General features: G+C 39.3%; 1 protein-coding gene and 1 long non-coding RNA gene across 4 annotated transcripts in view; one reads left to right on the forward strand and one right to left on the reverse strand.

The window, feature by feature from the left end:
- The window catches only part of mlycd (malonyl-CoA decarboxylase), a 36,404-nt gene that overhangs the window by 12,973 nt on the left and 8,631 nt on the right, over window positions 1-14,800 (forward strand). Inside the window, exons 2-4 of one of the 2 annotated variants that reach the window (XM_069902198.1) lie at window positions 1,555-1,667; window positions 5,405-5,561; window positions 11,666-11,818. In XM_069902198.1, coding sequence (XP_069758299.1) covers window positions 1,555-1,667; window positions 5,405-5,561; window positions 11,666-11,818 — 423 coding nt within the window. The remainder of the gene's footprint in view (window positions 1-1,554; window positions 1,668-5,404; window positions 5,562-11,665; window positions 11,819-14,800) is intronic. The other variant, XM_069902199.1, reaches the window with a different exon arrangement.
- Window positions 426-14,800, reverse strand: part of LOC138745093 (uncharacterized) — a 28,527-nt gene continuing 14,152 nt past the window's right edge. For both annotated transcript variants that reach the window (XR_011346012.1, XR_011346011.1), the window contains one exon: window positions 426-1,650. This is a non-coding gene — a long non-coding RNA (uncharacterized lncRNA). The remainder of the gene's footprint in view (window positions 1,651-14,800) is intronic.

Consider the following 14,800-nt stretch of genomic DNA (forward strand, 5'->3'; position numbering starts at 1 on the left):
GAAGATGCCAGGTACTGATGGATTTGGTCTTTTTTCAATTGCTTGGACTTTAAAAAATCATATTTTACCAAGATACCCAGATGTACAAATTCATATTGTTCCCAATAACACTGCCCTCCAATAACCTCAAATATGCATAGCTCAATATACTGAATCTATTCGTAAATATTGTATGCCACTCTACTGAAGTACGAATTTGGAAATGTATATCAAGGATTATATCTACTGATTATATTACAAAGTGCTTATCCACACATCCACATGCATATTGTTTTTACATCTATCAACTTTCTACTGCAATGATCAAAAAGGACTTTTTGACATGAGTGAGATGCGAATACACATTTTTGTGAGTTCTGATGTGATTTATTTTAATAATGAAACAATTCTTACATTATGTTTTTTAATTTTAAAATTTGTATCTCGCATGGCATGCAATAATAATATGAATGTTTATCTCTGCTTTAGGTCCACGTTAATCTTTTGATTAATTACTCTGCACATCGTTTTTAAAATTGCACAATACATAACAGCATTGCTTTCTATTTCGTCATTCTTTTGCGTATGAGGAGCATCATCAGAAATATCCTTTGTACTGTTATATCCATGCTAAGTGCCTACCTGGAATTTACAAGGGAAATCATAGATCCATCTAGGCTTCAGAACTGGTTAATAAAAGGCATAGAAATTTATAACGTAAAATAGGCTATTGATAATCGTAAAATGATTCAAATTTGTTGGGAGGACTTATTGTCCTTTGTTGGAAATTGTGATGTATTAGAACACTCCAAGTGATGATGCACAGCTTATTTTCTTTGTTGTTAATATCAAATTCATAGAATTAATCATGCAAATGAAGAAAGTGCAACAACCTGTTTTCAATTCTTATAACCTTGTTTTGAATATTCTTTATAAATGAACCCACTTAGGTTTGTTGCAAATTTTTTTCATTAAAGATTTTTTTAAAGTAATTGCGTGTGTAAATGATTGAAATGTAAGTCATAGCAAATCATATCAAATATTGCAACATCATTTTTTTTCCTGATCTTTTGTGCAGGTTTCTGTACCTGGTTCCATGTCCTGCTTACATTTTTTTTTGTGCCATTTTTCCATGTTCTAGTGTCAAAACAAGTGTCTGCAAAGTTAAAGCACAGATTAGGTGTTTGGCTAGATTCACGGGCTATTCTCCTGTATTGCAAGCCATGTTCATGAGTGTAATTCATCTTAAATTCAAATTTCATTTGCCAAGAGCTTTTGTCCAATGCAGCCATCCAACTCGGACAAAAAAATGATTTAAAAGAAAACAATAGTGATTTGTTCCCTGCAAAGAAAAATGCAGTTCTTTTCCATTCCATGCTAGATTAGGTGACATTGATATGGTATATGTTTGGGGTCCATTAGTCATATCACCAGTTACCAGAATTCTGGATCTTATTTTTAACAGAACTCCCTTAAAATAATCGGTATTCCCTTGTTGAATTGTTTGAGCAGAAAGGAATATACTTCGAGGCCTCAAGAGTTTGTTTATATTTTCTGACAAACTTTGTATTTCAGGAAATGAATGGGATATTGAAGACACTGCTTTCAAGTTGGTTTTCTATAGGATTCTTGAAGTTAGAGCATGTCACCTGGCAATCCTCTTGTGAACTCCTGCAAAAAATTAGTGAGTAAGTTTTTTTAAAATCAGTATGTGATTGACACAATCCCTAATATTCCAGCAAAGCTACAAACAAAATTAGGAATGTTTTAATAAGATCAAGTCCAAGTATCGATCTCTTTGATCTCAAAGCTAGATATCAATAGTTAGTTTCTGATGGATCATTAAAGCACAAAAGGGGCCTCTTTGACCCATTGAACCTATTCCTCAAAGGCTTCAGCTAACAATTATCTAAAAGTATCTGCAGAAGTTAATTGAAAACATAATATGCTTCTGACTTCCTGCACTACTAAAATATTGACTCCAGGCTAGCCAGTAAAAATGAGATTTTAATGTAGACTCTGTGCTGAGAAAATAGGTGGATTACCCATTTTATCAGTGAGTGGAATAGGAAATCTTCCACTGAGATTACAATGACTCTGGACAGTTAAATTTGATTTGTTGTGGGTGGATTTGAATCCACTCCCTTGCTTACCAACCCAAAGTAAAACTGAGGGAATTATTTTAAATTTTCTTTAAGTAGACGATCACTGTGCATGATCTGCCCATAATTTTAGTCAGATTTCATTTATTTTGGCATTTCAGTTTTGGAAATTTATGATTTTGACTTCAGTTCAACTTTTACCTAAAGTCATTAAATTGTACACCATGGAAACAGTCCATTGAGAGCCAGTTGTTCTTTTTATACCTTGGCATTTCAAGTGCTCATCCAGACATTTCTTAATGACCCACCTTCAACCACTCTCAGGCAATGAATTCTAGGTTCTTTCCACCCTTTGTGTGAAAAAGGCCTCCCTTGTATCCCCGTTAAATCTCTTTCCCGCGCCCCCCCAAAAAAAACCTAGTGTCCTCTAGTTCTTTTTTTAATTTCTGAAATGGGGAAAAGTTTCATGCTGTCTATGCTCTCCATCTCTCATCATTTTAAATATGCAAATCACATCCTTTCTTAACCTCCTCTGCACAGGAAGAATGAAGGTAGCTTTCTTTCTTTCTCATAATTGAACTGCTCTACCCCAGCAACATCCTGGTGAGTCTCTTGCACCCTCTCCAATTTCATCATATTCTTCCTGAAAGGTCTTGAGCAGAACTGCATACAGTACTCAATTTGACGTCAAACAAAGGTTTTCTAAAGTTGGAACATAACCTTGCTACTTCTCCATGCATGCCCTGACTAATGAAGGCTGTTAACACATGCACCTTCCTGACTTCTTATCTGCTTGAAAAAAACACAGCAGGTCAAACAATGTACTTTATATAGCAAAGATGAAGATACATAACTAACATTTCAGGTGTGAAAAAATGTAGGCAGGTGGCTGAACAAAATGGTGGGGAGGGGGCAGGGGAGGCGCATAGTGCCAAAGGCAGGAAGTAATAGGTGGATATGGGAGGGAGGGCATAACAACCAACGGGGGAGGGGGCGATGGCTCTGTGAATAGAGAGGGAAGGGGGTGGAGAGCTAGAGGAAAGAAGGGAAAGGGAGGGAGGGAAAACGGAAAAGCTAATGTTAATGCCTCCAGTTGGAGAGTGCTCAGTTGGAAAATCAAGTGTTGTTCCTCTAATTTATAGGTGGTCTTGGTGGGTCAGTACATGAGAGCGTGGACAGACATGAGACATGACAGCATGGGAGTATGGTGTGGAATTGAAACAGTTGGCCACTTGGAGAACCCTGTCTCTGATGTAGATAGAGCGAAGGTACTCAGTGAAGCAATCTCCCAGTCTCTCCGATGTAGAAAAGGCCAGACTTAACAAACATAGGATTCTCCTTGTTGTCAACTACCACCCTACTAGTCTCCACATCCAACACATTATCCTCCATAATTTCTGCCAACTCCAACCCTGCACCAGACACATCTTCCTCTCTCCTCCCCTTTCCACCTTCTGTAGAGACCACTCCCTCTGTGATTCCCTCGTCCACTCATCCCTTCCCACCAATTGTCCCTCGGTACCTTCCCCTACAGCTGCCAAAAATGGCACACTTGTGCCCACAGCTCTTCCCTTGAAAACCATTTGTAAAATTGCAGGAGCTATCTACTGCATCTGGTGCTCCCGCTGTGGTCTTCTACATTGGAAGACTGGGGGCAGATTGGGAGATCACTTCACTGAGCACCTTTGCTCTGACTGCATCAATGGCAGGGATCTCCCAGTAGCTAATCATTTCCATGTCACACTCCCATGTTGACATGTCTGACCATGGCCTCATGTACAGCTCCACCAAGACCACCTGTAAATTGGAGGAGCAATGTTTGATTTTCCGGCTGGGCATTCTCCAACTGATGGCATTAGTCAAGTCAAGTTTATTGTAATCTGACTGATGAAACAGTGTTCTCTGGTCCTCGGTGCAAAACATGCAGACACACAACCAGACATAACACACATATAAACAATACATATGCAGAACAAGTATTTTAATCTATAAAAATAAATAAACATTAACAGTGACTTCCCAGGTTTCTGCTTGCCTACTCTCTGTTGCCCCTCCCTTCGCTTTCCATTTGTCTTCTTTCCTCCAGTTTTCCAACCCTTTCTCCATTCACAGAGCCATCCCCTCCCCCTGCTTCTTGTTGTGCCTTCCCTCCTGCCCCTCCCTCCCCCATTTTGTTTGGGTGCCTGCCGAAATCTTTTCATACCTTGATGTAGTGCTCAAGCCTTGAATGTTGGTTATGTACGTTTTTCTTTGCTCTATATGTACATTGTTTGACCTGCTGAGTTTCCAGTATTTTTTTAAACCATGGTTTAAGCAGACTTTCGTGTTGTACTCTTGTTATTCACGTGTTGTTGCCTTCAGAAATATTTGGATGTACTCCCAGGTCCCTCTATTCCTTAATGCAGAACCCAATGTTAATTAAACCTTTGAGTTTCCTCACAAGTAGTCCTTGCTTTAAAATAGATGCAGTTTACTTTGAATTCCCTTGATGTGCCCTTCCTCTCTTGTGCAACTGGGGTGACTACTTTTCCTTTAGACTAGGAGATGTACCTATCTGTTTAAACAATCTGAGATCCTTTATTCTGCCAACTCAGTTTAAACCAGTGGTTCTCAACCTTTTTCTTTCACTCGCATACCAATTTAAGTAATCCCTATTCCATCGGTGCTCTGTGATTAGTGAGGGATTACTTAAGGTGGGATGTGAGTGGGAAGGGAAGGTTGAGAATCACTGCTCTCGACCCAATTGTTACTGAAATATTTTGTTTGAGAAAAAAATGTCATTGGCCCATTTCCTTTGGAGTTATGAAACTGCACATAACAAGTCAATTAAGTACAATTAAAACAGTGGTTTTCAAACTTTTTCTTTCCACCCACATTCCAACTTAAGCAATCCCTTACTAATCACAGAGTACCTATGGCATAGGGATTACTTAAAGTGGTATGTGGTGGAAAGAAGGTGGTCGAGAACCACTGGTTCAAAGCTTCCCCAACAGTGTTAACAAACATCTGAGCAAGGATATTGATCCAACTCTAGTTAGGATGAACTCTGTCCTGCCTGCACAGGTTCAATTTCCCCAGAAATGGTCACAATAGAATAGAAAGCTAAAGCTCATCCTGCACCACCTCTTCAGCCATACATTCATCTGATTTATCCTTCTATTCCTTTTACGCAACAGCTAATGGCACTGGAAGTAATCCAGAGTAGTTCCACAGATCACAACCTTGTGAGCTTCTGTTCTTTAAATGGTTCCCTTCTCTCAAAACTCACATATTAGGTTGTCTGCCCTTTCATTACCTATGAAAGCATTATTTCATTCTTTCAGATACGAGGCAGTGCATCCTGTCAGAAGCTGGACTGATATTAAACGCCGGGTTGGACCTTATAGAAGATGCTATGTTTTCACACACAGTGCGATGCCAGGAGAACCTCTGGTAGTTCTACATGTGGCACTGACAGATAATATTTCTAAAAGTATACAGGTAAGCTCCTTGTTTTAAATACTAGCCTATAGTGTACAATACCATGACGCCAGTATTCAGAAAATAAATACCAATGAAATACTCAACAATAAAAATGTCATAATAATTATTGAAGACAGTTCTATTTCAATTTGTTATGGCTTAGTGGTAGCAGTTAATCTGCACTCCTGAGCACTCAAATTATCAAACCAGATTGGGGTGGAACCAGTCAGTATATACAGTGCCCTCATTAATATTTGAGACAAACACACTTTTTTTTTCTTTATTTACCCCTGTGCTCCACAGTTTTAAATTTATAATCAAACAATACACATGTAATTAAAGTGCACACTCCAGATTTTATTCAAGGTTAATATTTTTGGTTTGACCATGTAAAAATTACAGGACTTTTTTTTACAGTCCCCTCATTTTTAGGGCAGCATAATGTTTGGGACATTTGGCTTTGCACGTCTGTGAGTACTCGGGGTATGTTTAATTGCTTCATTGGTGCAGGTAAGAGAGAGCTGGGCTTCTAAGCTTTTGATCACCTTTGGAGTCTGTAGTTGCCATTTTCCAACACGAGGACTAGAGTGGCGCCAATGAAAGTCAAAGAAGCCGTTATGAGGCTGGAAAACAAGAATAAAACAGGAAAAGACATCGCCCAAACCTTAGGATGACCAAAATCAACAGTTTGGAAGATGGTTAAGAAGAAAGTGTAGGAAACATCGTCCTCTGCCATAGGTGTTCTGTGGTTGGTAAGGAATTATTTAAGGTGGTATATGAGTGGGGGAAAAAGGTTGAGAACCACTGCCTTAGACAAAGCATAGAATATAAGATGAGAGAGTTTATGTTCATACTGTGTAAAATATTAATTGACTGCAATTTGAATGCTTAGATTTATAAACTATGCAGCATGGAAACAGGTCCTTCAGTCCAACCCCTCCATAGCCAGCCAAGTTGTTTTCTGAGGTAGTCCCATTTGTCTAAGTTCAGTCAGTATCCCTCTAAATCTTTCTTTTCCATGGACCTGACTAAAAGTCTTTTTTAAATTTGGTCATTGTAGCTGCCTCTTCTACATACCTGCTACCTTCTCAGTGAAAATATTGCTGCTCTGTTCCCTTGTAAATCTTCCCATATCCTGGGAAAAAGTCTGTGACCATTCACCTTATTCATGTTTCTCATGATTTTATAAACCTGTATAAAGTCGTTACTCAGCCTCCTGCCCTACAGTGAAACAATGCCACATCTTTTCCAGTTTCTCCTGATAACTCAAGCCCTCCAGTCACAGTAACATCCTTGTGAATCTTTTCTACATTCTTTCTAGGTTAATGTCATCCTTTCTGTCGCAGAGCAGGGAGAACTGCACACAGTGATCCCAAGTGTGGTCTTACACACCTGAAACATGACATCGCAACCCCTGTACTCAGTGCCTTGACCAATAGAGACAAGTGTGCCAAAAGCTTTATTCCATCCACTTACAAAACTACGGGAAGAATGTGATGATTTTCGAAAGGGCGCAGAACAGATTTGAGAATGTCACCAGACTTTAGGGAAGGTTAGTTAGGCCAGGATTGCTTCCTTTGAACAGATTCTTTGAACAGAACAGATTTGAGAATGTCACCAGACTTTAGGGAAGGTTAGTTAGGCCAGGATTGCTTCCTTTGAACAGATTCTTTGAACAGAACAGATTTGAGAATGTCACCAGACTTTAGGGAAGGTTAGTTAGGCCAGGATTGCTTCCTTTGAACAGATTCTTTGAACAGAACAGATTTGAGAATGTCACCAGACTTTAGGGAAGGTTAGTTAGGCCAGGATTGCTTTCTTTGAACAGATTCTTTGAACAGAACAGATTTGAGAATGTCACCAGACTTTAGGGAAGATTAGTTAGGCCAGGATTGCTTCCTTTGAACAGATTCTTTGAACAGAACAGATTTGAGAATGTCACCAGACTTTAGGGAAGATTAGTTAGGCCAGGATTGCTTCCTTTGAACAGATTCTTTGAACAGAACAGATTTGAGAATGTCACCAGACTTTAGGGAAGGTTAGTTAGGCCAGGATTGGTTTCTTTGAACAGAACAGATTTGAGAATGTCACCAGACTTTAGGGAAGATTAGTTAGGCCAGGATTGCTTTCTTTGAACAGAACAGATTTGAGAATGTCACCAGACTTTAGGGAAGATTAGTTAGGCCAGGATTGCTTCCTTTGAACAGATTCTTTGAACAGAACAGATTTGAGAATGTCACCAGACTTTAGGGAAGATTAGTTAGGCCAGGATTGCTTTCTTTGAACAGAACAGATTTGAGAATGTCACCAGACTTTAGGGAAGATTAGTTAGGCCAGGATTGCTTCCTTTGAACAGATTCTTTGAACAGAACAGATTTGAGAATGTCACCAGACTTTAGGGAAGGTTAGTTAGGCCAGGATTGCTTCCTTTGAACAGATTCTTTGAACAGAACAGATTTGAGAATGTCACCAGACTTTAGGGAAGGTTAGTTAGGCCAGGATTGGTTTCTTTGAAACATAAGAATGTAAGAGGAAATGTAATTAGAAGCATAAAATTCTATGCATAAACACTTTAGGTAAGAAGAACCCTCATTGACATCATTGTCCAGGATCGAAGATTTAAAGTAATTTGTTGAAGAGAGTTGTCTAGTTTTCTTACCCAAAGGTGGTGTGTGAATCTGGAACTTGCAACTTAAGTGGTGGTGGAGATGGACTTTGTCATTGGTTTTAAATCACATTGGGATGTACACACCAGATGTGCAGGGACAACAAACAGACTGTGAAAGGGGCTGAAGTTCATTCGCTTTCATGGACAGGCACAGATTCAATGCCTTTCTCTCTGTCATTATTTCCATGAACCTTTTATTACTTTTTTATTGCATTTGGTTTTTTTTGAAGACTATGATAGCTTGCCAAGAAATGTAAACAATTTTAATTTCACAGAATATCAAACACAAATGGATGCATTAATTATTTTCCTCTGTTTAAAAGAACTGTAATTAGAATACGAGATTAAGCAAGAAAATCTGCAGAAGCTGAGGTCAAGTGCATGCACAAAATTGCTGGAGAAACTCAGCAGGTCATATAGCATCCATAGGAAGTAAAAGGCAGTCAGATCCATATTCCTGATGAAGGATTCAGGCCAGAAACATTGACTGCAAAAGATCACCTGAAAGTCACTAAAGAATTAATCCATGTTATTTCCCTCTGCTATTGGACTTGAGGCCAAATTTAACGTATTTACCAATCATGGTAAATATTATACCTAACTCCAAATCAGGATTATCCTACGAATCATTCCCTTTTTCTAAGTCATTTCTAAACAGTGGCCATTTTTCAAAGCTCCTTGTCAATCCTGCTAATGAACTTTGAGCCCTACTTCATTTCAGTCCAAGTCCAGAAATGTGTCCTGAAGCTCGTAGCCGCCTGATGAGTTTACAGCAGGTAGTGAATGAATCAGCACAAATGATAAACCTTTTTATATCTCACTTGGTGAAATTGCATCTGTCCATATTATCATGGTTAGAAGTAAGCACCCAACGTTCCTTGTTGTCACTCCTTTCTTCATATCATGGATACCCTCCTTTATTTTGTGCGACACTAGGTGGCATTCATTAAATAGAACAGATATGGTAATTCAAAACTGGTTATTAATGTTCACAAGATATAGGAGCAGAAGTAGGCCCATTGGGTCTGATCATGAACTAATCTATCCCTTCCCCCACTCACCCCCACTCCCTGGCTTTCTCCCTATAACCTTTGATGCCCTGACTAGTCAAGTACTTGTCAATCTGTGCCTTAAATACGCCCAAGAATCTCACTTCAACAGCCGCCTGTGGCAGCAAGTTCCACAGACTATAGAAATTTTGGTGTATTTCTGTTTTAGGTTGTCACCCTTTTATCCTGAAGTTGTGCCATCTTGTTCTAGACTCCTCTTTCATGGGAAACATCCTTGCCACATCTACTCTGTCCAGGCCTTTCAGCATTTGAAATGTCTCTGAGGTTCCCCCTCATCTTTCTGTACTCCAATAAGAACAGTCCAAGAGCCAACAAATGCTCCTCATATGCTAACCCTGGTAGTAATTCTTCCTCTGCAACACTAGCATGTCTTCTTAAATAAGGTACTCAAAACTGCACATGCAATGAAGCTCTGAACCATCAGCAGACGTTGATGTAATCACAATCTAAACTGTTGCAATCGATTCAAGAGTCTGACCTTGTTTGAGTGTGGAAGCCATGCCAGAGGCAACATCAAGCATACTGAACACAAGATGTCAATCTGCTGAAGCTGCAACACAGTATTATAGTCAGAGCTAAGTAGTTCCAACCAAATAATACATAAATCTAAATCTACATGATTATTTCACCATTCCGCTGTCCTCCCACATCAAGTCATGGATTCTGGTCTGCCACTGAACTATCCTCTAATAGAACTGAGGACACATACTCCAAAAATAGCTTAACCTTGAGGCCAAGCTGCTCACGTACAGTCTCATCAGTGGTAACTGACAATGTGGACAATTCAAACAAAACTAACTACAGTCTAATCAGATAACTTTTGCTCATTAGCTGAGTGATTAAAAAGTGGTCATTGACAATGCATCGAGAAGCACTTACTCACTAATAACCTACTCAACAATGCCTTTGTTTGAGCAAAGACCAGAAGACCATTAGTGAAATGAGGCTGATTGCCTTCAACATCAGGCAATGTTTAATCAAGTAAGGGATCAAGGACCACTGGACAAACTAAAATTTGTAACTGCCAAGGGCAAATTAATCCAATGGAGCCATGACATTAGGGCTTTACTGTGTAGGAGAGTAATTAAGTCAGCCCTGGGTCTGATTCTGCGGAGTGTGATCAAGGTGCAAGAGGTGAAATCAATGGTGAAACAGTCCCTGCACCAGACCAGGTTCTCTCGGAAAGTTTGGCAGGAAAAATGTTCTGTTCCAACATTGGATCGCAGACATTGGCATTTATCTAACCTAACATCTTAGAACTTTCGTTTTATATGAAATAACCATGATGAACTATTAATGTGTCCGTATAAAATATGACAAATTGTATCTGCATAATTGCTTTCAAATGGTCATCAATACTTTAGCTTAGGAATTCAGAAATGTACAAGTGTGAAGAAGTACAAGGGTTTAGTAGTTTTGTTACGAGCCCAGAGAACCACAAAACCCAGCAGCAATAGATATTCACCAAGACAAATGGTTACTTCAACAAAAGTTGCTTTTAATTATCTTTAAACATGAAAACAGAATCACACTTTAACTTATCACTATTGATTTACTTAACCTAATTTAGCCCCCTTCTAATTCTAAGCACAAGTGTATGTAATGTATGTGCAAGTTCAGAAAAATTCTTTGGTTCACAGTCCAATCTCACTTCTCATTCCTCCAAATTCACTGGTTGCTGGAAATTCTTGTACTGTGCACAGAATTTAACATTTGTAAAGCCTTTGGTGCTTGAAAGATAAATGGTTACCGCTCTGGAAGGTTCTTGTCAGTTTTCACTGAGAGTTTTGTTGTACAATGCACACCAAAACCTGCCCCCTTCAGGGTTCTTCAGATGATAACCTCTTTCTTTCAGGTCACCACAGAGTACCTTTTTGTTTCTCTTATTCCAAATGAAACATTAGACAGCCAGTCCTCTCCTCTTGCATGAACCACAAGGGCTTTGACCAGGCTGAATCAAGCACTTACAACCTGTCTTCTACATGGGGTTTTCCACAAGCTTGTCCTGTTTCAGTTCCAGTTTCAACTGCTGTTGCAACACTGTAGAAGTGATCTCTCTGTCTCTCTTAGAGAAAGTCTGTTTGACTCTCTCTGCTTGCAAAACCACATGACCCTCTTAGAACAACTCCAGACAATCTGCGGCTCCAAAAAGATCTTTCATCTGTTGCCTTGTTGTAAACAACAATCCATTAGTGAAGTCTCTTGGGCACTCTCCAAAGCTCTTACAAAGACTGTTGGCCCTGACATGTCTAGCTTGGAGCAGAGCTCCAGTATTTCAAATCTGATCTGTTCTCAAGTGCCTGTATGTGACCCATTCGAACAAACCTTTCCCAAAAACATACCTATATACTCTGTCACAGTTTAATTTTGGTGTTTTGTGGTAGGCTATTGTTGGGCGAGATCATTCTCCCGAGATGACAGAGGACATTGACAAAATCACCACAGCCATTTTCTACTCCATCAGCTCGACACAGCCAGGACTGCAAGGGGTAGAACTTGGAAATTACCTCATCAAGCAAGTCGTAAAAAAGCTTCAGGTATGTCTTAGCCAAAGGAAGTATGGCCACCTGTAAAGGCTGTTCTCCCGCAATGCTGAGATCAGCAGCGTTGGAGGCCAGTTTCAATAAGTGGTCTTGGCTCACAGTAAAGTTCAACAAACAATACATGAAAAGCTATCATTTCCCCATCTGACTAGAATTTTCTTCCAAATTTACTACCTTATTGGAATATATAATGATCTATCTTTCAGAAAATGTCATGGGAAATTCTTTTCATAACTCCAAGATAGATTGTATATTATTTATATGTTCCATACTTTCACCTACCACCTTTTTTTTAATATTTAACCTGATGATTTTTTGTAAAATACCAGATTATAGATTGAGATTTGAAGGAGGGAGTAAAGATAAATTGACCTAATTTCTCACATAAAGAGTTCAATGTGGCCTCTTCCAACATCTTGTCATTGGTTTCTTCCTGAACTCGTTTTGCTTTGTGCTCACAGTTTCACTAAAACTTCCTTTTGTACTTTATTTTGTGCACATCAGCCCTGGGTCCTTTCCCCTTCCTCCACATGCAACAAGGACAGGCTACCCTTGCCCCAATCTCTACCACCCCACCAGTCTCCACAAGCAGCATGTCATTCTTTGCAATTTCAACCACCTAAAACATAAAGCTACCACCAGACAGATCCCTCCCATCCCTTCTCCACTCTCCGTAGGGATCGTTCCATCCACAACTCCCTTATCCACTTACCCTCGGCCTCACCCCTTCCCACTTCCTTTTACCCATATAACAATTACAGCACAGAAACAGGCCCTTCTTGTCCATGTTAAACACCTTCTCCCCAATGATTTTTACTATACAAATCATTGAAAAAGTGTTATGATCATGCTCTTTAGGAAATTGGAGCGTTTGTAATTCCCTCATCTCTAGTGTCAATTATCATCCTGTTTGTTCATTGTTAGTGTGTTCATCCCACATTCATAATGTACAGATGGAGACGGGATCAAAAGATCTTCATTTTTCAGCATGAGTGACCCAGGTTGTCTGTAAGGAGTTTGAACGTTCTCCCTGTTCTCCAAGTGCTCCAGTTTCCTCCCGCCTTTCAAAAACTTAAAGGAGTTGTCAGTTAATTGGACGACACAGGCTCATGGGCTGAAAAGGCCTGTTACCGTGCTGTTTGTTTAAAAAATAATTCAACTTTCAATAAGATGCACACATCCTGCTGAATGTAATGAATCAAAATGATGGAAACATTTTTACATTTTGTAAATGCAGTTATTTGAGTGTATTAATACAGTAAAACCTCTGGTATCCGGCACCTATGGGGATTGGCAGATGCTGTATATGTGTATATTCTGGTTGCTTGATTGGCGAACTAACAGATAGCCACACCAATTTTAAACTTACATTTTTTTTACTCTTTATTTGAATTCTGGATATCAGGAGTTTTACTGTAGGTACTTTGACAGCAAGATGAAAGTATCCCTGCTGTGAAATCGTCAGTTCAAAGATGGCTTGATCTGTAACCCCAAGGCTTCTGTATCCAATAGTGCCTACAAGACACTAGTGATGTGATTGGCTCCATGTGTTGGGGGAGGGAGTGTGAGTCTATAAACCTGTCACTATCCACAGTCCTGCTGACCAACCCACCCAATTATATTGTCACTCCAGCACTCCCATCACAGTTTGCAATCTCTACTCTTTGTTCATTCATCTCCGTATTATCCTGAGGCTAGCCATGAATCAGCATGTTAACATAAGAGAAATAGAAGCAGGAGTATTTAACCCGTCAATCTCACCCTGCCATTGAATAAGATTATGGCTGTGGACTTAGCTCCACTTCCTTATCTATCCCAAAGTGTTCAATTCCCTAATTATTTCAAAATCTGATTTTGTCTAAATATATTTAATGAGGCTGTATATACTGTTTCATAGGGCAGAGAATTACAGATTCTTTGCATGTTGACAGAAGCAGTTCCTCCTTAACTCTGTCTTAAATCTATTTCCCTGAATTTTGAGGGCATGTCCCCTAGTTCTCACCTATCAGTGGAAATAATTTTCCTATGTCTACTTTGTATATTCTTTTCATAATTTTATGTTTCAATAAGATTGTCTCTTCCAGCGAGTATTGTCTCAAGCTATTTAATCTCTCCCTATGTTAACCCTCGTTAACCTCCTCTGCGCAACTTCCAAAGCCAGTACATTCTTTCTCAAATAAGGAGACCAGAAATTCACAGAACTCCACCTGCAGGCTCACCAGTACAGGTACAGCAGCATCTCCCTGGGTGGTAGAGATTGGGGCAAGGGTAGCCTGTCCTCGTTGCATGTGGAGGAAGGGGAAAGGACCCAGGGCTGATGTGCACAAAATAAAGAACAAAAGGAAGTTTTAGTGAAACTGTGAGCACAAAGCAAAACGAGTTCAGGAAGAAATCAATGGCAAGATGTTGGAAGAGTCCCATCTAAAAATGACTTCCCATTTGCCTTCTTGATTACTTGCTGCATTTGCAAAGAAACATTTTGTAATTCAGGAACATAAACTCCAAGGTATCTCTATGTAACAGCAAGGTGCAATTTTTCTGCATTTAAATAAATTTTAAATGACCTGGTAGCTGCCTGCTTAATTTTGCAGGTCAGATTTTATTTAAATGCTTCTTAAAGGGAGGATTACATGACATAATGATTCCTTAAGGCAAAGTTTATAAAATTTCACAAATTTTCAGATAAGTTGCTTTTGGGGCAAAACACAGCATCCACTTCACACGACAAAAATAGGTTAATGCAATATCTTCTGGCCGGAGGGTCTAAAACTAGGGGATATTACTTTGTATAAGAAGGAGGTAGAAATGCCTTTCTTCTGCTATATTCTCAGCCTCCAGAGCTGTGAATACCTATCGATGAATATATTCAAAGCTAAGATCACTATTTTTGGATAGCAAAGGAACCAATACAAGTGGATTAATCATCATCTCCTTATTAAATGTTGAAGCAGCCTTTAAGAACTCTATTTCTGCTTC

This window comes from Narcine bancroftii, chromosome 10, assembly GCF_036971445.1.
Source record: "Narcine bancroftii isolate sNarBan1 chromosome 10, sNarBan1.hap1, whole genome shotgun sequence".
In the NCBI taxonomy this organism is placed as follows: domain Eukaryota; kingdom Metazoa; phylum Chordata; class Chondrichthyes; order Torpediniformes; family Narcinidae; genus Narcine; species Narcine bancroftii.